Source organism: Phalacrocorax aristotelis, chromosome 9 (genome assembly GCF_949628215.1).
Source record: "Phalacrocorax aristotelis chromosome 9, bGulAri2.1, whole genome shotgun sequence".
Taxonomy (NCBI): Eukaryota; Metazoa; Chordata; class Aves; order Suliformes; family Phalacrocoracidae; genus Phalacrocorax; species Phalacrocorax aristotelis.
In genome coordinates, this window is record NC_134284.1 from 251,152 (window position 1) to 277,168 (window position 26,017).

At 46.0% G+C, this 26,017-nt stretch overlaps 1 protein-coding gene across 3 annotated transcripts in view; it reads right to left on the reverse strand.

Annotated features, from left to right (window-relative positions):
* Positions 1-2,556: 2,556 nt before the first annotated feature.
* Positions 2,557-26,017, reverse strand: part of GALNT16 (polypeptide N-acetylgalactosaminyltransferase 16) — a 74,913-nt gene continuing 51,452 nt past the window's right edge. For 2 of the 3 annotated variants that reach the window (XM_075103103.1, XM_075103102.1), the window contains 7 exons: positions 25,248-25,351; positions 20,859-20,985; positions 19,800-19,892; positions 17,557-17,640; positions 15,839-15,980; positions 15,557-15,673; positions 2,557-6,274 (listed from right to left, as the gene is read on the reverse strand). In XM_075103103.1, the coding sequence (XP_074959204.1) occupies positions 6,137-6,274; positions 15,557-15,673; positions 15,839-15,980; positions 17,557-17,640; positions 19,800-19,892; positions 20,859-20,985; positions 25,248-25,351 (805 nt within the window). In that variant the 3' untranslated portion in view covers positions 2,557-6,136. The remainder of the gene's footprint in view (positions 6,275-15,556; positions 15,674-15,838; positions 15,981-17,556; positions 17,641-19,799; positions 19,893-20,858; positions 20,986-25,247; positions 25,352-26,017) is intronic. The other variant, XM_075103104.1, reaches the window with a different exon arrangement.

A 26,017-nucleotide genomic window follows, 5' to 3' on the forward strand; every position in this document is an offset into this window, starting at 1 on the left:
GAAATCAAAACCAGAGAAGCTGGTTTCCGCCAAAATCACATTAAAACACAATTTTGTCCCAAGGCGATTATTTTGTTATCTTTTCTTTTATTCTCCTTTTTGCACCATGCAGTAAAATTGAAGCTGGATTTATTTTAATGACTCAGATTTGTAAAGCACAAGTTTCATTGATATGCCAAGCAGAAGTCACTATATCCATTCAGATGGGATGTCCCTGACTTAAAAACAGGCAGGTCACTGTCATTTCCAGCTCAGAAATACTACCTTGTTCTGGCCTGGTTTTAACCACTGGTCAGTCACAGGTGAGATTTAAGCAGCATTTCTCAAGCAAGTGCAGACCAGTCAGCAAAGCAAAAGGTTGTTCAGTTCCCTCCTGTACCCAGCCTCCCATTGCCTGGCAGCACCTCTGCAACACGCTGCAGCCCAGAAACACTTTTTATGCAGCTCTGGACTCTATGACAGGTGTTTGCAAAACACCTTAGAGAAACGAAGCCCTAGAAATGTGGATGACAGCCCTGCTTCCTTGCACCCAAGCTGGGAGAGTGGTGGAGGTGCAGTGCCTCCTGTCCACATACGGGCACAGAGTTCTCCACTGGAGAAGCAGAGCCAGAAGCCCAGCATGCTGCAAACACCCTGTTTATTTTCACAGGGCAGTGCACTGCTGGTTTTTTGCTACCATAGCAGCAAAACAAACACACTGAAAACAAGTTTTGTTTAGGGTAGATCTAAACATCTAATTTAAACATTTGCAGTTCTCTGGGGCTTCTTTGCTTCTGTTTAAAATGCTCACAAGTCACAATGAAGGAATGAATCTTAGGTCCCCTATGAGGGAAGGATACAGGAGCTCTTCAGCTGTGTTGGCTACGCAGTACAAGACCAAAAGAGAAAGGATGCAAGAAGTGTTTTAGGATGCTAGCCCAAGGGAAGAGCAGCAATCAGGTTTCCAGCACGTCTGCAATTAATATGTACTCCTAAAATGCTGAGAAGGGACAGAGGTATTGCCCTCAACACAGTCCGCAGCCCAACAGCAGAGGGTCTTGAGAATGAAGAGACACATAAGGTCTTTGTCTTAAACAAGTCCCTTTTAACAGACTGAAGAATAAGATCTCCTAGCACCTACGTTCTTACTGAACCCAGCTTGGAGAACATCTGTTTCTAAGAAAATAATCTGCTTTGTGGGTGCTAAAATGAACTATTTGAGTGTTTTGTTTTTTTTTTAAAAAAAAAACAAACCCACACCAAATCCAAACAATATTTGATTTGCTTTTTGCAACACAGCATTTACCAAATTTGACCCAACTGTGTGATCACTGTGGTTGTGGTGCTTCTATGTTTTTAACCTCCTGCAAAGAAATTACTCCCCTGTAATTTTCCCCACGCTTGGTTCTAGTTCCCTTTGATGCAACTGCTTCTACTCCGAACTCTTTTCTACCTCATTTATGTGCCAGATCACCACACATCCATGTCTGAACCTATCCTCCTCAGAGGGGAACTCATCCCTCACTCATTTCTCCCCCACTGCCTCCTCATTTGGGTCTTCAGAAGATCAGTGCTTCATTTTACCAGATAGGACTAATTAGAGCCTTCTCAGCCATCATTACAGCTTAAGAATCTCCTGGTTTCTAGGGTACTACAGTGGTCATCACTCAGGGTGTGCGTGGCAGGACTCCAGGGACACAGCCCTACCAATGTCCTGCTACAGAGCAGCACTAAGAGAGAAAGCCCCAACTCTTTTCCTTTTTAGTGAGTTCCCACAGCACTTCAACACTAGACACATTACCAGGCAGCATGGGGAAGCACTGGTTCCCCACACACCAGCTAACTTCCAGCACACCATCACCCTCCTTTCCTAGACAGAGGCTCTACCACAGCTGCTTTCTGTAGAGGCAGACCCAGCTGATCCTAGTCTGAAAAAGCCTCTTCAAGTGAACTAGCAGGCAGTTAAGCGCTGACTTTAAACCTCAAAGCCTCAAAATTGACATTTCTGGCTGTTGTGTTTGGTTTTTTTTTAAGGTAAGATTGGGAAAGCTTACCAGCCTACATGGGGAGTCACAGTATTTGAGACTCAGCAACGCACAGGCTAGCAGACATCTGTCGGTGGTGATGCTTCCCTGCCCTCAAGTTAGAGGCAGAAGAAAGACCTTTGACCTTTGGGAGGTTCCATAAAGAATAGGCACACTGATAGCCTGAGGAAAAGATCAAGGAGGGAGTAACAGGAAGAATTCATTCCCCCCAACCCCAGCTATTTCTTTCAGCATACAAAAGCAAGTCCACTAACTGCTCTTAACTTTTGCCAGAAAGGATACTTTCCTGCCCAGCCAGCTAAGGAGGGCTTCTTCAGTCATTTTCAACTGATATGCCATTGTATCCTACAAATCTCTCTGCCAGTTCCTGAAGTATCCCTCTAGATAATGCAACCCAGGAACCCATGCAAAGAACTGGCATTATGTCTTTCTGGGGACACAAGCCCAGTAAGAGACAGGCAGCGACCAGGCAAAAAAGGATGGAGGATCTTTTCTGGCGGGAAGTAAGGTGGAATAAGAACAGGCTGAAACACTTGTTTCAAAATGGATTTTATTCCAGGCATTAAACAGATTTTGGCACATGCTTTCTTCAAGAAAAGGGAAAACAAATCTGGGCTTCACATAAATTACCTCTGGCAAAGTGCAACTTACAACTAAGTGGGGAAAATAAACCTTTTGAAATTGATTCCTGTACAACAGTAGTTTCAGTGCCTCTTAAATAAACCCCCATTGGTTCACAGCACACAAAATTACATTGGATGATCTGATACAATAACAGCTTTCTTGAAGGATATTACCAATGTAAATGCTCTGTCTTGACAGTCTAGGGGGCTGTTTAAAGTAAACAGGAAAACAAGGGCAAGCAGCTGCTTGTCCTGACTGTTAAAGAAACAAATCACTGGGTCAAATTTGAGGGGCCAGTCAGTTTGCTTTCAAAAACCCCACCAAAGTCCTGTTCTAAAACATGGCACTGCGTGGACCTTGGGGAAAAAAGCACATGTAACATCGGTCCTCCTTCCCTTTGGTGCAAGGGAAATGAAAAGTATGCCAATAATTACTTGGACAAGACTTTTATTTATTCTGAGGGAAGTTTACTCTGCCCACACTTGAAAGCAGCATTTTGTAATGCACCTCCTTTTCAGCAATTGCCAAAATCCATTGGAAACCAGTGGTTTCCAGAAGATGATGTGGGGAGAGGCTGGCACTGGGCCTCCAGGAAGGTCCTGTGAGCAGTGCTTTAGCTGATGGAGGAGTAAGCAGTGGGGAGGTGACCCCAGGACAACATGTCCAAAACCAGGTAGAGTTAGGGTTCTGATAGCCCCTAACTCCAGGGGCAATTTTAAGTTATTGACATCCAGCATATGCCCACCTTGTCCCTTTTCTCCCCCAGGCCGGGGCACCCAAAGAAGGAGAGTGTCCAATCTTCAGTGGATACCAGTTCACACTCTGCCAGGTGGTGAGCAGTAGGAAGAGAGGCACAAATCAACACAGCTAGTCCAGGTACCTCTGTTCTGGGAGTGATCACTAACCTCCAACACTGGAGCCAAGCACGAAGTCAAGGGCTGTAGCCAGCATGCTGACAAGAGCCGTTTGAACCAGGGCTGGCCCAAAGCCTGGAGACTGTATAGAAGCAGGGCTCCGGTGGTCTGCAGCAGTCAGGAGAACGTTTGTAGAGGAGCTGGGTCCTAGTCCCAGTACGATTATGAAGAAGGAACTGCAAGAAAGCTGTACACACAAGAAGGAAGGAAGCAGTACCTGGTGGAGAAGTGAACATGCTGTTAGCTGCAACTCTTAAGCTGCTGGAGAGTGAAATGGGGGAAGCTCAGATGGTCCACTTAGGATGCATTTTGATGAAAACACACAATCCTTCAGCGCTTCATTGTGTACAGAGCTTACATGCTCAGTACAGGCTGATTGGCCTTTCCTCTGTCTTTGCATCAACTCTTTTCAAGCCTGGTATGTGATAATCTGACTGTTCCTGTCTCCAACTGCCTAATGATACTGTTCTGGAAGTAGCGTCTCCTGCATTTTCTTGTTTAAAAAAGCAATTGCTAGCAGGATGGCATCTCTCCCCGCTGACGAGTCTGCCTGCCCTGCCCTCTTTCTGTTCCCTGGCCACACAGAAGTGTGGCTGCATCATGCTGTAAGGGTGGGACCAAAGGGAACTGCCTCCTGAGTTTTCAGTTCAGACAGGCCATGCGTCTGGTTAATAAGTGTCGAGATAGTGAGCTGATGTGAAAGTGAAGGGGGAAACAGGAAAAGAGCTCCTGCCACCTGGCTGATTTGTTTAAACAAAAGAACTGAGAACAGAAAACAAATTGTCCAGTTCTCACACAAGCACTTTTGAGCACATGCAACATATGAAGAAGAGTATCTGTCCTTTTGTCAACTGTTTAGGCTAACACCAAGGTAAAAGCAAGAATTAAAAAAGGACACAAGCATGATCAAAAGCAGCCAGCTGTTCATAATCCAAATGAACATCCTGTTTCTTTTACACAAGATCAGAAAGGATCCAGGCAAGCAATTGCCTACTGAAGGTGGCCCCACCATCTGTTTCCCCTGCCTTGGAAAGGAGGGTTGGTTTACAAAACCTATCTCCAAGAGGAAAATTTAACAGATCTAGTAGGAAAAGATAATGTTGTGGGGATTTTTTTTTTTAAATTTGAATAGGTAAGCTTCTTCTGGCAGGTCTGAAAACCCACACTTAGCTACAGCTGGCTGGTAACTGGGAGCAGGACTGAGATGCTAGCTAGAGACACCAGTTGCCTTTGGTACTTCCAGAACACAAAGGAGAGATTTCTCAGGGCAAGTCTGTACTGTGGCAGCATTTGTGCAAAGGGCAGTTTCAGCTTCACCAACTAACCTCCCCAAGGTGCCCACCAGGAGGAGAGCTGGGCGTTGCAAGTGGAGCAGCCACAGGCCTTTTCATCTCCTCTTTCTGAGAGAAAAGGGGAAAAGCAACTAGACAGAGGGTTTGGGTGGCTTGTCATGCCAGGCTGCATTCACAAGGGCCATGCAGAGCCAGAAAGAGGGCTGTGCTCCTGCCAAGACAGCAGCAGGAAGCCTACAGTGACTATGGGGCTGTCCCCTTCTGCGTCTCACAGCAGGGAACCAGGTGGGCTCCTGCTACATGCTTGAGCCAAGTGCAGTAGCACTGTCAGTGTGCACTGCCCACACAGCTCTGTGGATCACCTTCAGTGTGGGGTGCAGCAGGCAGTGTCTGGTAGCACCGGGAAGAGCAGCCAGAGAATAGTCCCAGCTTCCCCAGCATCCCAACGTGTCGGCACCTGTCTCTGACCAGCTCCACAGGAGTGTGGTACCCTGAACCCAGGTCCAGCTGGGCTGCCTGCAGATTTGGACCACTCATGGAGGCAGGGTTGGCCTTCTACCTGTAAAAAACTGGAAGCAAGAATTCAAAAGGGAATAGTCCCCTGGTTATGCTGCTAAAACAGATTGTCCCCTTCTGTTGTCAGCATTGTGCCCCGTTTCCCAGCCTCAGCCCATTTGGCCGTAGGGCAGCTACTGCCGGCAGAGGAAGGAATGGGCCCACCACAAAGAGGTCACAAACCTGCCCCCAGAGTCTGCTAGTTCCTTCCCAGCCCCTCTACTCATCACGATGACTCTTCTTCACGCCAGTCCTCACTGAGCCAAACACATGCATAAATGATGCACGATGTTAGAGTGAAAAGCCAGGGAAGACAAATTGCTACCAATGTTTGTATAAGCATCATTTAAGCTGATGCACTGAAGGTCGTGGACTCTGGATGCAGAGAAAGGAACAGATGGGGACAGCTGCAAGACAGTTCTAGTCACACCGAGTATTGGGCTGGGTCCTCCCCTTCTCTGGGTGCAGCTATGCACAGACATCAGCTACAAAGGAGAACTTAAGACAACAGATGGGAAGATTTCAACAACTCTCCTCATCCCTCTGTCACCCCCAGCTTCTTCTCTGAAAAGCTCAAAAACACCAGGTGTTCAGCTGAAATGGTGGCTTGCAGATGGGCACAATGAAAACATTTAGGGTCAGACATACAAAACATTCCTCCCTTCCCAATCCCGCTCTGTTCCCAAAGTCACATGCACAAAGAACCAAGGAGATCTCCGTGCTACCATCATGTTGCTTGTAGTAGCTCCCACTGTTGGCCTGGTAGATCTGCTTGGCAAGGGTTGGTCACCACTCCCCCAGTCTGGTTTTCCAGGCAGAGACCGCTGACAAAGTGTTGAATGAAACTGCCTTTCATCTTCCACTTCTGTGAGAAGACAGAGAAGAAACATGCTGTTACTTCCATTTCACCAGGGAACTGTGCCTCCAAGCTGGAGGAGAAAGGCTGAGCATAAACCTCAAGTAAAACCTAACAACTGGGGAGACTGAAAATCTGGGTACCGGCAGCATCTCCAAAGCACTGGTTTCCTGTATTAATGATACCTGGAGTTTGAGTTTAGCTGAATTATAGAGTATATTCGGAAGCATCTAGAAGGCAAACAACACACAAATCAGCAACTAGTGGCATTTTCAAAAGCATATTATATTCACAGTTTCCCTGCCATTGCCAGGGTCTTGCATCTCCAGCCATCCAGTTACCTGTCAAAACCTGAAACTCTTCTATGGTTTCCTTCCAAACTGCAGAAATCAAAGCACTGAAGGCTTTTCCAACATGGAAAGCAATCCACCCACAGAAAGCAAAAATTACATTTCTTGCTGCTTCCCTAGATTATATCTATCTCTCTTCCATGTCCCTTCATCTCTCATCAAATTCAAGATTTTCATCAGCACTACGCTGAAAGCCCTTCATAGCTCTGCACCCTTCTCAGCTGCCTCTTCTTTGTAATCTTATCTGTCCTGCCAACATTTCAGCTTGTAAGTGTCCATTTGACAGCTTCTCAGTTTTTCTCAGAAATTGCTCTGCTTTCTGCAGTGCTGTCCTCTGGGTCCGCTCCCCTCAGAGCATATCCACAAGGTCCCACATGCAACCCTTTCCTGAAGGTCTGCTTTGATTATGCTGCTTTCCAGGAAACAAAACGTATGTCCTAACCTTAAAATGCAAATTCTGCTGGGAAAGGCTGCACCTTCCACCCCTGCTGGAAAGAACTGGGACCATTGTGGCTGATAGTGAAGAGGAAAAAAGTAGAAAGGGGTCTGTGGACTTGGGATCTCCCAGGTGAGGCTGTGCCACTCCTTCCAGTGGGGCACAGATGAGATCAGCAGGTTATTGTATTGAGTGCTCCAGGCTTCAGGAATTTTCCCATCACTCTTTTCAGTCACACAGATGACCCAGTTAAAATTAGGGTCTGGGTGCTCAGTCAGTAAACAGCTTAGGAATACTATGGGGATGTTTTGGTTAACCCATGACACTGATGAAGAAAAAGAAACAGCTTGACAGCACTGATAGACCTCAAGGCTGTTGCAGAAATTATATGCAAATTAAAAAATCGTGCAATATCCAGACAATGTCAAAACCTACCAACATTTTAATTCTTGGGTGACCCAGCAAACAGATTGCCATATGCTGTGTGGTTTAAGACACCCAGTTTTGTTCACATGCTGCTGGCAGCTGTCCTCCAAATCTGTGCACTGGTTATATTTCTTGGAGGGCAGGGCAGTTGCAAAGCCCAGAGTAATCTGTTGCTCCTGTACCACATATTCCTTCAAGACTAAGTACCAGAGGCAGATCACTTTGCTACCACTGCTAGCCTTGACTGACAGGATACCACTAAAGGAGAGCGGTTTGTGCAGCAGGAAGAAGCTAGTTTTAATAGGCAAGGGGGCAGAGGAACATAGTAATGATGGAGAGGAAGACACAATGCAGTCTGTGCACTGCAACGCCCTCACCAGCTGCTGCAACCCAATGCCTACACAGGTCCCAGAGCCATCTGGCTCTCGTATGGCAGAAGTCTCCCTGCAAACAGCTGAGGAAGAGTTGATACCATAAAGCAGCAGCTGTAATGATGGAGTGGCAAGCAGGAGGTCTTCTCCCCTGGAAAGCAGCACACTGTGCTTAGCTGGTGCGATCCGAGCACAATGGCCTCCCCACCACTATTTTCCAGGGTCACAGACAGCTCAGTGAAGCGCCTCTTGACCTTCTCCAAAGCACACCTACTGTGCAAAGGGAAACTCTTCCTTGCCCTCCACCCCTTAATTCCCAACCTCCTCCTTTGCCTTCACCTGTGTATGTGCTAGAGAACGCCCACCAGCCATCTCTCACACACACCCCATAGCTCACCAGAGACCCTCCTGTAAAGGAGTATGCTGTGATGTGATTTGAGATGGAGGACAAGGGCAATTACCAAGAGACACTGTTTTTCTGGTCCCCCCTAGCCGTTCAGGAGAAAACTAGCACCACTGCAAGGCTCACTCATGTTATTCCTCCAGATCAGAGACCCACTGCTGCATCACCTCTCCATGCTGAGATGGCTGTAGGGAAGAGTACAGCAACAGACAGAGCAGGACACCATCAAACACTCACCAGAGTATGTTTTCTGCTGCTAAAAAACTACACCAAGTCAATCAGCCTCTCAATGAATCACACCACTGGAAAGCCCAGCATTTCAAGTCACCCCAGATCCCTGTGTTCAACAGAAAGTGAGGCAAGGATGGGTAAGGGGGAGGAGAAACACTGAATAGGTAACAAGGTTGAATATAATGCTCACCTGAGCTGTAGGGAAGTATCATGCATGGAGCTATTATAAAGCATACTGACAGTAAAAGCCAAAGCAGGGCTCCTCATCTCACATGGAAGTGGTATTTTCAGAATGACCCTTTCTGGTCAGAGACTGTGTTTTGCTGCCCTCTGAAAGATACCAGAGCAACTCCCCTGACTTCACCTGAACCTTTCACAAGACCTCCCTGCCTGACTGCCAGACCGCAGGATTACCAAGGACAGCTCAACGCCTAACTCTGTAGGGACACATCATATCTCATACCCTTGACAAGGGTGGGCAGCAGGAATGGGTGCAAACAGGAGATAGACTGCTTGTCTCCCACCACCAGCCACCTCAGAGCTGGGCAACCTAGTCTAAGCTAGTCACCTGGTAACATATCTATGGAGGGGACCAAGGTACAAGCACCTTCTGGGAAGGCTCAGCTTTCTTCACAGACCACAAGGGGAGCCTGGGCAGCTAACTTTTAAATAACAGTGATGATGCCCATCTTTAGGAAAAACAAACAGAGCAGACACCTCCTGCATACACAGCCAAACATTACAGGGAGTCCTCCCCTTTCCAATATCCAGACATTCTGACTGGCCTGTACTTGGAAGGAAAGCTTTTGGAAGATAAGCATTGCACAGTCTGAAAAAAATTTGGCTTGAAAATCTCCCTTGGTATCCTTTCCTTGGGCAGATGGAGATAATACTGTTTACTGGTCACAGCAGGTTTGGAGTGGAGGTGAAAAAATAAGAATCCATATTTTCTTTGAAATATTGTGTCTTGATCCTCTTCCGCAATGTCAACCAAAATTTTTCCCCCTCTCTTGTAAAGCTGGTGACTGGATAGAAGCACGCCATGTGCAATTACTAAGAGAAAAGTCAGAAATAGCTAGTCCTCTTCTACCCAATATATACAAAAGAAGAAAGTGTTTACACTCCTGTAATTTTTCAGGGTAATTGAAGATCAGGTGCTTCCAGACAGGTTTTCACTCCTCCTCTTTTCTGATAGTCTATGTAAAGTTGCATTTGTCTACACTTCGGGTAAAACGATACACTGAGAAGCAAGGTGGGAAAAAGTTCCCAATCACGTCCAAAGGCTCACAGGACTTCAAATACCATTTATCTCACAAGAAAACTTAGTGTCCTCATTTTCAGGCTGGGGTCACATTCCTTCAGCCCATTTTAATGAAATATGGTTGTTTAGTATGATTTCTCAGCATGCCTCTTGTTCTGTTGGGAAACACTGTGTCAGTGTCATTTTCATTCTCTTGTTTTAGCGTCTGACACTCATTTTGTCTTCTATTTGTCCTGACTATAATAAAAATGAAAACACCACTCCCACCATCATTGATAGCCAAAACCAAAGCTAAAGGCAACTATACACTGTGCAATCAACTGAAAAATGCTGTTCTCCAAATAACAGTATGGATAACATCCATCTGGTTTGAAATCTAGTTCTGATTATGCAGAACAGATCTTGGCTGGTCTTCTGCTAGCAGTTCCAGCTGTTGCTTTTGAACAATCAATGGGATCCTGGTGCCAAATAGATTTTGTTCCTGGTTCCATTCAACCCAAGGGAGAATAGTCTCACAGAACCAAAAACCATCTAAATTTTGACCATTGTCTCATATCCTCCTACTTGCAAAGTTCTAGACTTATTTTGAAGTAATACTCTAGATACAGCTTTTAATGATGTAAAGCCTCCACTAGATTATTACATATCTATTAGATGGACTGTTCCTAGCACTCAAAAATAACAAAAAAATTATCTGCCCTGTGGACATGCTTAATGCACAACAGCTGTGTAGCATGGGCATAGCTTCAGTATGTTTGAAAGCAGAAAGCAACTTTAGGAGATGTATGGTGCTGTCATAAGGATCCAACCAGCTGTGCTGGTTTTGACTGAGAAAGGGTTAATTCTCTTCACTGTAGTGCCCAGTCCCACGCTGGAAAGGGTCCCCAGACAGAGGAGGAGAAGCGCTGATTTTATTTCTGAGCGTAACAGAGAGACTCTTGATTCACATTTACAGGAAGTGAGTTGTGACTGCCATGATCAGGACTAGAGGTGCCCTGCCTCCAGCCAGGTGGAGGAAAGGGATAACCGGGCTTACTGGACTGTGTGGATCCGATGGCCTGGCACGTCCGACCCACAGGAGTATAAAGCTTTAGTGGACACCGGCGCACAGTGCACCCTAATGCCATCAAACTCTATAGGGGCAGAACCCATCAGCATTGCTGGAGTGACAGGGGGATCCCAAGAGCTAACTGTATTGGAGGCCATCCAACTGGCCTTAGACAGTGCCGAATGGGAAAAGTGGCCAGTGCTCTATCTCTATACAGACTCCTGGATGGTGGCAAATGCCCTGTGGGGGTGGCTACAGCAGTGGAAGCAGAACTGGCAGCGCAGAGGCAAACCCATCCGGGCTGCCGCACTGTGGCAAGATATTGCTGCCTGTATAGAGAATCTAGTTGTGCAAGTCCATCATGTGGATGCTCACGCCCCCAAGAGTCGGGCCACTGAAGGAACATTGAAACAACCAGCAGGTGGATCAGGCTGCCAAGATTGAAGTGGCTGAGGTGGATCTGGACTGGCAGCATAAGGGTGAACTATTTCTAGCTCGGTGGGCCCATGACACCTCAGGCCATCAAGGGAGAGATGCAACATACAGTGAGCTTGTGATTGAGGGGTGGACTTGACCATGGACACTATTGCACAGGTTATCCATGTGGGAATGTGAAACATTGCTGCAATCAAGCAAGCGAAGCGGGTAAAGCCTCTGTGGTATGGGGGACGATGGCTGAAATATAAATATGGGAAGGCCTGGCAAATTGACTATATCACACTCCCACAGACCCGCCAAGGCAAGCACCATGTGCTTACAATGGTAGAAACAACGACTGGCTGGCTGGAAACATCTCCTGTCCCCCACACCACTGCCTGGAACACTATCCTGGGTCTCGAAAAACAAGTCCTGTGGCGACATGGCACCCCAGAGAGAACGGAGTCAGACAACAGGACTCATTTCCGAAATAGCCTCATAGACACCTGGGCCAAAGAGCATGGCATTGAGTGGGTGTATCACATCCCGTCACGCACCAGCCTCTGGGAAAAAGGAACAGTACAATGGACTGTTAAAAACTACACTGAGAGCAATGGGGGGTGGGACATTCAGGCACCGGGATACACGTTTAGCAAAAGCCACATGGTTAGTCAACAGGAGGGGATCTGCCAGGCGAGCTGGCCCTGCCCAGTCAGAAATCCTACATACTGTGGAAGGGGCTGGAGCCCCTGTAGTGCACGCAAAAAGTATGGTAGGCAACACAGTCTGGGTCCTTCCTGCCTTGGGCAAAGGCAAACCCATTTGTGGGATTGCGTTTGCTTGTGGGTGCAATTGGTAGGTGATGCAGTATGATGGAGAAGTCCGATGTGCACCTCAAGGGGATTTGATTTTGGGTGAAAACAGCCAATGAACTGAATGGCACGATGCAAACTGCTATATAATATTGTGTGTCACCTCTGTGTTGTATCAACGATACCAGAGTACGAGCCTCCCAACCCATGGAAGATAAACTTTGATGAAACAGCAAAGTGCAGCAGTGATGGAACAATGACTGACTCAGTATGCAGCAACCCAATGCACACACCACCTCTCCCACCCTGAAAGCCTGATACGGCAGATGGAGCCCAGAGTCATGGACTGGGTGAACTCAATGGACATTTTAATGGACATTTTACAGGGAAGGTCCATGAACTAAGGGAATGATGCCTGTGTATTATGTTAAAGGATGGGAAGGGGAGGGGTGGTGGTTGGTGAGGTTGTATTGCATCGTATGGGACCTGAGCATGGTGTAAATGGTATGGAATAAGGGGTGGAGAATGTGCTGGTTTTGGCTGAGAAGGGGTTAATTATCTTCACTGTGGTGCCTGTGGTGGTCAGGGACCTTTCCAGCTTCCCACGCTCTGCCGTGTGGCCAAGAGACCCAGAGGGGTGGGGCCACAGCCAAGAGAGCTGACCCCAACTGGCCAATGGGATGTTCATTCCATACCATGTGGGGCTGAGTGGGGCTGTGTGGGGCTGAGTTGCCGCCTAACCACAACACAAATCTTCTCTGGTGACGCTAAAAAATGAAGCCTTCATGTGCCCCATCTTTTTTTGTCAGAAATCTTACTTTTGCATCACTCAGACATAGACATGAAGTCTAGATCCAGAAAAGTCCAAACATCTTCCACCACAGACCTCTGATGACAGTAACACCAGAGATATTCAAAGCTGGGCTTTCATCATGCCGCCATCTCGTCTTAAGATATTGTATGTGTGACGCACATTGCCCAGGCTAACCCCCTTCCACTCAGACCACCTACTGGCTCTTACTTGCCACCTCCACCTCCCTGAAGTAGCTCAACTTCCCTTCCTGCATTCCCACTCAGCCCCTCTGACTTTCTGAGAAGCCCACTTGAACTGAGGAGTGGCTACACCCATGTGTAGTTTGAAAACACCGCTCTCCCCCCAGCACTCACACTTTGGGCTGTGAGTACCCATGGGGTGGCAGGCCAATTGTAGGGGGTTTGTTCCCTCCAGCTTTGCTCTTTCATTTCACGCTTCAAAGTTGCTACAGCAGTGGCCATCTCCTTGAAACTCAACCTTCCAAATATCAGTAGCTGTGCTTGGGTGACATCTTAGGCAGGCTGTTCGGCAAGCTGCCAACCCAGGAAGAACAAGACTCCCTCTCTGCCTTGGCTCTCTGTTGCCAGAAACATGCCTTGTCATCCCAGACATACACTCTCAGATGACCCCCTTAAAAGTTGTTAGTTTCACTTTCCACTTGATCTAGTACCCAGCAGAGAAAGAGTCAGTTCCCAAAGTATGCAGAAAACATTGCATTAGATGCAGGTGGCCCCTCTAGAAAAGAAATGGAGGAGAGAGAATGGAATAGTTTGCAAAGATGACTGACTTCAAGCTAATTAAAATCCTATGTTAGTATTAAAAACAATTACTCTTGTGTTTATGGAAGGAGGGGACTTGAATGTTGATTCGCCAAGAACACAACAAATTTGAGCATTGCAATTAGAACTGGCTTTATAAGTAGAAATCTGAAATGGGAGTTTGGGACTTCCAAAAAACCCCCCAACATTTCAGAGCATTTCAACCCAAATTAGACCAAAAATTCAAACACACCTCTCCAACCTCATCCCCACCCTATCCCTCCAGTCACAAGGTGGTTTGGAATGGCAGCTGTGATTCAAATCAGTCTCTAATTATTTGAAATGCTTAAACAAAATCCTTGCTTACAGTCAGTTGGCCAAATCATCTAAGTCAAGTCCTTGATTTAAGTGCAGTTTGTTCACATAAGGTAATGGAAAACAACAGCTCACAACCTCAAGTGTGTGTGCATGTAATGAGCCTGTATATAATCAACATATCAAGGCTCAATAAATCCCATTCCAGCAGCAGAATGAGCCTGTTTGTGTAGATTAATCTCTCTTCTGGCTTCTGGCTAATAGGGCTTGCACTTCATTCCCCTTCAGGGGACCTCTGTCCTTCCATGACAGGGGAGGCGGGGAAAGACAGCTGATTTTGTCAGCTGCTAGAGTCCTCTGTGCTGCCAGGGAGGAAAATGCTGCAAGGCACCTAAGGGGAAGCTGCATGACCTAATTGCACAGCAAGGGGGTGAGTGATTACCAACAAGAAAAAGGAGTAGGCAAGCACACCCCACCTGGGATATCCTTGCAAGGCTGATCTGAACTTATGAGTTTTCCCAGTGTATTCACAGTGGCAACTCTTCAAAGACTTTTCACCAACCCTACAGAGGAAAGTCTACACAGGCTTTCCATAAATGGGCAACGCTGGATTTCAGTGCTTTCTTTCAAGAAGAACTGAATTCAGAGATTCATATAGCATTAAAAAGTACTGACAAAAGACTAAAAAGTCTTGCTGAGGACTGGTAGCAAGCTGAGCCATCTCCTACCTTTGGGCTATCAAAACAAGAGCTGTGTCAAAACACAGAGCTAGCATAGCCTTAGATGACAGAAAATGTGTTCTGCCATGGTGTAGAGGCAAGCACAGGAACTAGGGATGAAACAAGGCCAGTCCACTGTCTGCCATTGCTGCATTGTCACCTGTTGTGTTTTGCCCAGTTCTGATAAAAAGGCACATCACATCTCTGTGAGGGCACCCTAGCCATTGCAGAGGCCTTCTCTTACCTTGTGCTGTAAGGCAAAATGACTTACGTGTCCTGACAGGTCAGGGACACACATCTTGGAAACAGCATAAGCTGGGCTTATGCAGCACAGGGCTGCGTTTTGTTGGGAATACTGCGTTTTGTTGGGAATACTGCGTTTTGTTGGGAATACTGCTGCTGTGTGTTTCTCCTCAGGGAGCAGTTTGGGTGGAACATATAGTGCTTTATGTCAGCTGGTATTTCTCAAGTGAGTTGCACACACTTTTAAGTCTGTTTGCATGTCCAAAGACAGCACAAAGAACACAGTTCGCTCACTTCTAAATAAGTACCACCCTTCCCTTGGGTACCTCAAAGCATTTGCTGCTTATCTACCCCTCTGATGCTGTGCTCCACCCATGCACTGATCCGGCTGAACATAAATGTACCCAAGGTCTGAGATCAGGGTGCTGCTGAGCTGGAGCTAACCATGCTGCCAAGGGCCCAGGCAGAGCAGACATCCACACACTAGCATGGTCTGTGCTCCCCATTTTGGTTGCGGGCAATCTCATGCATCTGACCTAATGAAACACACCAGAGAGGGAGACACAGAAGATGGAATGGACTTCTATACACTTTGATCATACTAGGTTTCCCCCTGCAGGCTGTACTCATGTAGGAACACTGGTATGGGGCAATAGAGGGATAAAAAACAGGTGCACCGCTACCTACCTGTCTGCCATCTTTTTGATTGCAGGATTCCAGTGTGATCTGAGAGCCAGTAGAGAAGGAGGTAATTGAAAGACACTTGTCCTGCTGTCTAATTAGAGGGTCACTGAATACCCATTCCTTTGGCATAAAGAAAAGAAAGGTTCCATTAGGATCATAATGGTGATGAGATGAGGGTTTTCTATCAGGTACTTCAAACCCACCAAGGCCAGAGATGCCTTTTCATCCACCACTAACAAAAAGGGCAGAAGCAGGAGCAAAGCACCAAACTGAAGCTTGCCTTACCTGAGTGACAGGTGGATTGCTCACTGTTCCTTTACAGATTCCCATGCCAGCCAACATATTCCCTGTAGTATCCTGCGTCCGAGACTCCAGGCAGTTTCCTTCTTGTTTAATTATTCCTGGAATCAGCTCCTTTTCAGGAACCCTTGAAGTAAAACGACAACTGCATGGCACTTCATTCACAGAATTGTCCAAAGCACACATGCATTTAGAAGGATGTAACTAGCCCCTTACTGAAACATAGTCCCCTTTATTTCACACACAGAATCACAGAATGGTGGGGGTTGGAAGGGACCCCTGGAGATCACCTGTCCAATCCCCTGCTTGAGCAGACACACCTAGAGCAGGGGGCACGGGAACGCATCCATGTGGGTTTTGAATATTTCCAGAGAAGGAGACTCCACAACCTCCCTGGGCAGCTTGTGCCACTGCTCTGGCACCCTCACAGGGAAGAAGTTTTTCCTCATATTCAGGTGGTACTTCCTGTGTTCCAACTGGTGCCCATTGCCCCTGGTCCTGTCATTGGGCACCATTGAAAAGTCTGGCCCCATCCTCTTGACACCCACCCTTTATATTAATTATATTTATATATTAATATTCAATATTAATAAACTTCTGTGTGGGTACTTATTTTACTACCACATCCTTCAGCTTGTGAAGAAAAATTCTTCCAAATATTCTTGATTATGACTCATTAGATTATATGGTATTATGATTCTGTATTGTTTAGTCAGAATTTGTGGGACATAGTAGCTTATGTAGTCTTTGCAATGGATGATTGTTTAACCCTTTCTTTATATTTGCAAAGTGTGGGATTTTTCAAACTCATTTGACAGAAGATGAAAAATATCATGCTAGCTATCCACTGGAAGTGCCTGGAGGAGACATAAGTCAATGGAGAACTTGACCAGAGGGCTGGTACCCTTTTGTTTCAGAAGGCATAAGGTGCTTTAGGTGCACACAAGCATTTCAGTGTGATGTATCTCCTGAAAGAGGCCATTGCCAGTAAAAAGCCATATTCACACTGATTTATTCTCCTCCTACCTCCCCCTTTTCCAGAGTCTTCCCCCAAGTGCTAGCACATATTCACTGTCTCATTGGTAGAAATACAGGAAAGATCTGTAAAGGCCAGACTACAGCTGGATGTTTTAGCCTCGACCCATATTAGCTACAGACTTTGCTTGACTGAGATGTAAAGATGTCCTGCCAGGGTGTGTTAGCTAGCAAGTGCTAACAACACTGCCCTGCCCAGGCTACCACCCAGCAGAGCAATGCCACAGCACTGCTGCATCCTGACCTGGGGCAGGGGAAGCCACAGGCACAGCTGGTTCTGGCATTCTGGCAGCCTAGGCTGAGGCTGTCCAACTCTACTGGGCTCAACTACCTCCAGGCAGAACATTCAATAGGCAGAGACCAAGCCTTAACAAGGAGGGATGTAGTGCTCTGGCACTTGTCTACACCCTGCACCTCCAGAAACACGACTGTTGCACATCTCTGAGGGACAGTTGTATGGGGCAGGGCAGAGGGCTCCCAGAGGCAGCAGCAAGAAACCTTCTGCAGAGCTGTTGTGATGATACAAGCCAGAAAAAAAAAAAAGGAGGAACAAAGGAAAACATTTTCCAAGCATAAGTCTCTCTTTCGCCCAGTGTTCCAAGGCTCAGCTTCTCGTGACCCACCTCCCAGATCCTTCAGAGGTTTCTACAAGTGGATAACTGACTCACTTGAGCTCAGGGTAGACATTCTCCAGATACCACTGGAAGGATTTACAGTTCAGTTTGCGTCGCTGCTCCACTCGGTCTGCAACACTGGAAACACAGGCAGATTGTTGAGGATAAGGCAGTGAACAGGAGGGAGGGGAACAATGAAGATCAGCCAGGAGGTTTGAGGGAGACTATATGACTTTTCCCCCTTACTCATTCTCCCACCTGGATGTTGCTGGGTTCAGAGCACTAACAGTGACCTGAGGTGAAAAGGATGAGAGAGACAAGTGGCAAGAAATAGAAAAGGAAGACATTAACACCTTCAGAGAGCAATTCTTGCACTTCCTTTGGCTCAGAACGATGGCAGGGCCCACTTCCTACAGTGTTAAATAATGCATTGCAGGAAAACTACTGTAGGACCATCAAAGCATTTCTGCCTCTGGGTGCCCCTGTAGAGGCATACTGTGAAACCTGCACAACCACCAGCTACTGAAAAGGCCTAGAAACTGTTGGTGCTCAGGTATCTACAAACAGTTAATCTGTGTGTGCTAAAGGTGAGGGAACATGGCAGCAGCTCTAGGCTCACGTAGGGTTTCAGACCTAAAGAACATACTTATTTGTTCTTAGGCAGTTTTGGGAAAGGGGAGGCGTATAAGGGGAAATTAACTCAGCACCCTGGTAACTGTCTGCTGCAGCAGTCCTCCCACTGCTGATTTGCTTGTCTTTAGCTGGCCAAAAAAGAGGACCTCCCTCAAGCAGTCCTACTGAGCAGTAACACTAGGGACTCTCCTTTTCAAGCTATACCACTACATTTGTCTGTTGGGAAGGACTTACAACTGTTCCATGCTCCTTGCCATCCTCAGCCCACAGAGGCCACTGTATCGCCTCAGGAGAATGTACTTAGATCCTATATTCACATCAAATTTGTGGGAAAGCAGGGTCCATTTTAGGCCCAGTTGACAGTGATTATGTCAGAGGCATTTGCATTCTAAAATCTAGATTTATTGCAGGTTCACAAGGCTGTTATTACAGGTCAGGAAATTTGCCTGAAGTCAAATCCTACAGCTCTGCTCCAGCTCTTACTCAGCCAATTCTGCCAGTAAAGGCACTAGGAAGTCTGTGTGAACAATAACTTCCAGCTTTGGCCCTAAAACATGTTAGCAATATATCCATGTCCAATATGCAATAGTCTGGTTTCCTTCACAAGCAGCAGGGTTACTTGCTATTTGACCCCAGCCCAGCTGCTGCAGTCAGCACAAAGACAGATAAATTATGTAGGCGAAGGTATTTGTACAAAAATATGTAATGCATCATGATAATAAAGCATAATGTACAACAAAAAAGTGTGTATGGGTCAGACCAAACCTGCTCGTCATCAAATAAGCTAGAGATGCATCATTAACCTGTACTTGTAGCTACACATTTGAGATACAATCATATTTGCCAAGTCCTTAAGCTGATACAATAGTCACTTGTTCACAGGCAGATATAACCCGCAGATGTAACCCACATATGTACACCACACCTGGGATTTTTTATGATTATTTGGGAGTTCTAGGGGTTTGTTAGAACAGAGAGCAAGCTCTCCCCTCATCTCAGGTTTTGGTGTCCATCACCGATTTCTGGATCACAAAGAATGGTTAAGCCCGTAACAGTGAATCCTACACGGCCTGGAGACAGCTTTAGCAAAGGTGCTGTAAGGAGCACAATTCTGCACAGAAGTGGGCTCAGCAGGTGCTGGAGAGTCACAACCAGACTGCGTTTCTAAATGAGATGCCTCACCATTGGCCATGCTCTCTCCTGCCCTACAAACCAGGCAAACCACCCATTTACCAAGTGCACCAAGTGCACCAAATGCATCCTGCCCCATATGCCAGCTAGCTGTGCTTGCCCCAGGATTCTGCCTCCATGCAGGAACTTTGGATCAAACTAGTAACTGCATAGCTTACATTTCCAGAGCAGCTGCATGCTGTGTTAGAAAATATTTGTATCTATCCACTTAAAATGTCTGGCCTTTTGATTTCATTATAGATCCCTTCAGTCTTCTGTTAAAAATTATATATGCAGGGTTACTGGGGGAAAAAATAAAGTGAATTAGAAGCAAATGTGTTAACCAGACACTCAAGCTGCAACCTCCCTGGTGAGCCAGCCATTCAGAGCATCTCTGTTTCCCACACTTAGCCCCACATAAGATCCAAAAATTATTTCTCACACTAGCAACGTGCTTACCAGAGCCTCCCTACTGAGGTTTGGGGGCAGCTTACCTTCCAAATGACTTCCCAATGGCAGATGGCCGGGCTTCATAGTAGTACTGCTTGTATTCATCCATCCACACCTCTGCTGTGCGCTTGGTGTTCCTGCATGGGGATGAGGAGATCCTTTGCTGAGTGCTGCTAAAAAACCTGCCCTCCCAGCGAGCAGGCACTAGGTGGGCAGACCCAAGGCCTAACTGCCAGGAGGGAGTGGGGGACAGTCCCAAACATGAAACACACTGGGCAGTACGGATGGATATAAATTGAATGTGTTAAGTCTGCAAGGCTTTACAAGGATGCTTCAGTTGAGAATTGAAAATTTTAACAGCCACAGTTTACTATGATTTTTTCACACTTACTCCCTCTGCAGAGACACCTGGACTGACTGTCACCATCACCCTGCTTTACAGGATCCCTTTCCCCAGGTTAGAATAAAGCCATGGAATAATTCAGCTTGGAAAGCACCTTTAAGCTATCACCTGGTTCAACCTCCTGCCCAAAGCAGACTAGCTTCAAGTTAGGTCTTGCTGTTCAGGGTCTTGTCTAGTCAAGTTTTGAAATCTTCATGAATGGAGATTTCACCACCTCTCTGGGGCCCTGCGCCAGTGCTTAACTACCCTCACTGTGAAGCACTTTGTCTCATCTTTTTTCACTTCCCATCTGTCCTGCAGCGGAAGTTGTCCTTAGGGCTTGTCTCAGAGCACATACAGCTCAGTAGGATCTCTGGACTCAAAAGCAGCTCAGAGACAACAGAGGTGATTAAAGACTGCTGATGAACAGGCACGTGTCATAGTGCAGTATCCACGAATGGTCAGGATCTCTTTCTGGGGTACTGCTCCCCCCCTCCATTGCAGACTGAGGAAGAACAAGACGCACTAATACAAAAAACAGAGAAGGGAACAGGTTTTGTTCACAGAAAACAGCAACTCATCCTTTCCTTGAGAACAGACGCTCAGCCACAAGCTGTTCTCCTCTGTCATCAGGCAGAACGACAACAAAGAATTCAGGCTTACTTAGACATGCCCAACATCAAGGTGACCTGGCTGCTACCAGGAACTACCCAACACCTACTTGATATAAGTCAGTGCATTGCCTTCGGGGAAGTCATAGGGATGGCGCTTCCTGAACACGTGTCCCACTCGACTGCAGGGAACAATCTCCAAGCTGCCACCACACATCCACACTCGGAAAGAGAGCTCTGGAAGAGACCCCAAGAGTCATACAGCTGCAGGCAGAAGGGCAACTTCAGCAGTGTGCCTGAAAACCTTGCCCCTCTGCCTGCAACAGCAAAACCAGGAAAAGCAATGCCATGGTAAGAGGGGAAAACCTGTCCTCCCTTTGTTAAAATGGAGGCAAACCTTGTGGCTCAGACTTCCTAGCCTTCTCCAGTCCCACTCCTCTCTTTGGTTCCCCAAGCATTTCAGTGGGACACCTCTTCCTTTGACCAGGTCCTTGTGGTTGCTGTCAGGCCTTCAGGATGGCATTTGGCAACAGGCTGAGAAAACACCCACCTTGTTTTGGACTTCTGTAACACTCCAGCCTTCATCCAGCACATGGATGGAAGAAAAAAAGAAGAATTTGCCATGTAAAGCAAAACATGTGAGGAAGAAAGGGGCTTTAGGAGACAAGGAAAAAGAAGAGGACAAGATGAGGGCATAGGAAGTGAGTCAGTGTCTGCAGCAGAGCCCTCTCCCTCATACCTCCATGATACCCATCCTACAATATCTTGTTCTTGTTTTGCTTGGCTCTGTTAATTTTAAAAAAAAAAACAACTGGATGACTGGGTTACAGTTTGTCACCATTTGCCTCTGCTTGGGGAGCTACTGAAAGCAGAAATCAGTCTAATACTGTGATTACAAAGATATGGAGAGAAACCTGCTACTTGAAGAAATCCAGCTGGTCCTGAAGCTAAATTCAAAATTTTCTTAAAGGATTAGAAGAACATGGAGCTTTGATGTACAGGAGCTTATTTGCATCACAAAAGAGATATGACCTAGCTCAAGCTTACGGGTCTGTCCTCGCAAGTTTAATCACTGCCACACCAGAGGGATTTTCCACTTGCATTCCATGTGGCAGTGAGAAGGAAGAAGGAAAATGAAAATTAGCTGGGTAGGTTGGTACTCCTTACCAAAAAGGCTTCAGATTGTGTAGACTGATTACGTCAAAAACTTTACTCAGTTGAGATCTCCCTCCAGTAATGCCTGAATCATAGGGCTCTGATGTTTAGAAATTAAGAAAGACATTATGTACCCAGATCTAATGGCTGTTTCAAAGCATGTACACTCACTAACATCTTCCCAACTTTCATATTTCTCCACAGCTTTCCTCTCTAGCTCCTGGGAAAGGTTGTTTAAACAGTGTGAGGTTTTGTTGTTGTTTTTTTTTTTTTTTTGGGGGGGGGGGGGGGGTGGGGGAAGATGGTGTATTTAATCTATCTTCTAAGTAAAGAACCATTTCATTAGACTGTACTTTGTGGCATTTCTTACTAGCTTTTGACTTTCCCTGACTCCTACCTAGAGCTTATTATTTTCAGTCTTTTTTCAACAGGGAATTCCAGCTTCAGAGAGAGGCAGGGCTTTAAAAACTAAAAAAGAAGCCAAGACACAAGTTTCTGTCTGGTGATATGTCCAGCTTGCATTTGTTTTCCTGGAATGAAGTTCTGACTCATTCTGGCCTCTAACAAAAACAAAACTCTCAGGCTAGCACATGTACCTTAAAGTGATGTCCATTTCCCAAGAGAGGATTCCTCATGCTGCATTGATTCTTAGGCACACAGACAGACTGCATGTCCAGGTTTGTAAATGCCAGAATTCTTTAAAGAAGAGGCAAAAGAATGCAGATTTTGGGCACAGAGATAAAATGGAGATCAAACATAGCTTATTAAGGACTTTCATCCATCCTCTGATGGAAAGCATAGAAGAACTTTTTGCTGTATATTTTCCAGGACATGACCTAGTCCATATGTGTTTTACATTACTTATCGCTGTGGCTTTTCCTCATCACAGTGGTAAAAAAGGGGTTTACCAGCTCACATCCAGCTGGAAGGATATTTAGGTAGTTGGTAATTGCTGCCTGATCATTTCTGTGTACCTGCTGCTTGTGTAGAGCTGGCCTGACTCTGTGCCCTTCCCATACATTCTCTTATCCTGTTGCCTCACAGAAAAAAAGTTTCAAGGACGTTTATTAAAAATGGCCTTTGTGGGCAGGGAATGGCCCATCCCACCTACCCAAATTACTCACAACCACTCTCCCACCTAACCTGCAAATGGTGACCTTGTCCAAACAGTTCCTTTCCACTCAAAATTGTAATTTGTAGCAAAAACAGTGTTTCATAACATTATCAGCATTTTTCCTCAATCACAAAATGTAATTTTCTATTAAGTATGGAAAAAATTTTTTAAGAGGGTAAATTAACCATTCTGCATACTTCAAGGAAACTTAATACTTTTTGTTGTCAAATACAGGTTGGTTTCTACCCCTCTGCCATGCAACAGCAACAGGCTCGATATAGAAGCCACCAGCTGATTTGTTGCCTCACATTATGTGGAAGAACTGAACAAAAGTTAGCTTTAAAAAAGAAAAGTAGTCTGTTTTGTTTTTAAAATACCTTCCCATTGCCATCATCACAGTGGTGGTGTGGCAATGGAGCTCCAGGACAGGCCCTTTAAACACAGCATTGTGCACTTAGCTTTGCCCTTTTAAGCAAAGAGTGGAGGCGCAGGATGAGACACAAGAGATGGGAGACAACTAATTTACAGGGAAACCACACAAGGCAAAACTGCAAGCCCTGTACACCTGACCCAGTCCCACAAAGCCTGGCCCAGCCACTGCCAGGCTTTACAAGAGCAATCTGAAGGAGAATGAAGCAATTCTGTGGAGGTTCTGATCAGCTCTATGTGGGAGAAGGGCTGTGGGTGCGCAGGTAATTTACTGCCACTTATGGCAGAGAGCTCTGCTTAGCATCAAGCTACTGATATAAGCACCAAACAACAACACTGGCTCCCAGATGGGCATAAGGACAAAACCAAAAGCCTAAAGAAATATTCTTTCTCCATCTTTGGGTTTACAGGTTTTACACAGTTGCAGCTCAGCAGGATGGCCAAGTGGCTGGCTCTGCAGCTGGAGCAGGGCTAGTGACAGCAAGGAGCTGAGTTTGGCTATGTAGAGTCCGAGGGACACAGGAAAGGGGATCTTCATGTCTGGTTACTTCAGCCTAAAGTGCTTAGCTGATGCTACTAGCACTGCCGAGATCCCAATGCAAGCCCCAATTAATATCTCCTTTTAATACCATGAAAATCATAAAACTGAAGCAAGACCTCAGAAATCAGAGAACACAAGCACTCGTTATTAGATAATTTGCTTTAAAAAAGTGGTTCCTTGATATTCTGTTATCAGCCAAAAAAATTATTTCCTGGTTTCAGAGAGCATTTCAGAAAGAGGCAGCTCACCCAGCTGTGTTCAGAGAAAAAAAAGCTTCCTCCTCCTGACTACTTTCTTTCTTTCTAATTGGTCCTCCAGGTGCTAGAAGACACCATACAAATTCTTATTTAAAGGGATTTATTTATAAATTTGTGACATTTATGGGAACTGTAGAACAGAATAATTTTTCTGGCACCGCTAGCTACCGAAAAGTCTATTTAAGTTGACTGCAAAACAGAGTAAAGAGTAAAGCTTTTATCTCTTCAGCTCCACCTGCATCATTTCTAAATGAATGCCCCAAATTCTCCATGAACCTCTTTTCAATATTCTTATTCTTTTTGTCACTAACACCTGGTGACATTGCAGCATCCCTTCACAGGGGCAAAGAGAGATGCTTGGAATATCTGCCACCATTAAGGGTTTCAGCATCATGACCTATAAGGTAAGAGCACTTGAGCTGACAGACTGCCCTGGGCCTCTGAATTCCTCAGACGTTTGTGATGCCCTAGTCTGCTTCTAAATGCTTGCATTCTGAATCTATTTGTACCCAAATTGCACTTACAAAGAGGCTTGTTTCATCAGGAAAAACATTCTTCTGACCTATCAAGCTGGGAGAGCAACTCAGACATATGTGGGGAAGAGGAACAGGTATAAGAAGAGAGCATAGGAGTGACTGTCCACTTCAGAGCTGGGGCAACACAGACTGCCATGAGGACTGGGGGAATATTCTCCAAAAACAAGCAACAATTTAAATATCGGGAGGTTCTTCTTTCTTTCTTGTACTGTGGAAGCACCTGTATAATAGTGCATACGCCTGTAAGAGAGCGATAGCCTTGATCGCAAAAAGGCTCCATTTACTCTGCACAAAGCTGACGGCGATATAATTCTGACCAACACAGGGGTTACTTGACCATGTCCCTAGCCTTAGATCGACATGCAGCTCAGATTTCTCAAAAGGAGAGTTGTGGTAGGTGATGAAGACTGGAAAGTGGTTCTGCTTCTGCATTAGTGTGCCATACCCCTGAAACACCCTAAACTTACCAAAATTTTCTCCTCCCCAGATGTCCATTTGAGTATCATATTTTCCCAGGTGGTTAAACCAGAACTTGTCGATCACAAAGATGCCTCCTGCTATGACAGGGGTACTGGAAAAGAAAACACAAGCCCACACAAAACAATCACATATATATGTAGCACCACCATCTTCATTTTCAGAAGGGGGAACAATCTGTCCTGGCCTGACAAATCGTATCTCACTTAAAAGAGAAAAATAGTAGAGCTGGGACATGACCCTTCAGCAGGCTTCTGAGATCCCCTTCACTAGATCATCCTCCTGCCTTTGTTAGATGGTCCTGCAAGCACTGCATGAGCGTGCCTTTTGCATTTATATAAATATGCACAGTGTGAAGGAATGACAGGGGCACAGTCTGATGACTGTGTTCACCAAGTAGACACGGTGTGAGAGACCCTGCTGAATGTACTGTTCTGCTGTTAGCAAGCTAGTGTCCTCTGGTGTACAATTTCTGGAGGCTCACAAACTACACAGCGGAATTGAATGATACTTGTATGTTACAGAGAGCCGCCTGCCTATACAGACAAGCACCGTAACTTTTTCTATCAGAATTTGTCACAGCCTGCATTCCTCAGAGCCGTGTACGCAGCAGCAAGTCTGGCAATAACTGTTCCAGCCAACAGTCTGTTTTGTCCGTGGACATGCATATTTAGGAGGGGAGGATAATTCTGTGCCCAAATTACTAGGTAGGGTTCAGTTCCTAGGTCTGCTTTACACTTCCTGGGTGACTGTTTAGCTG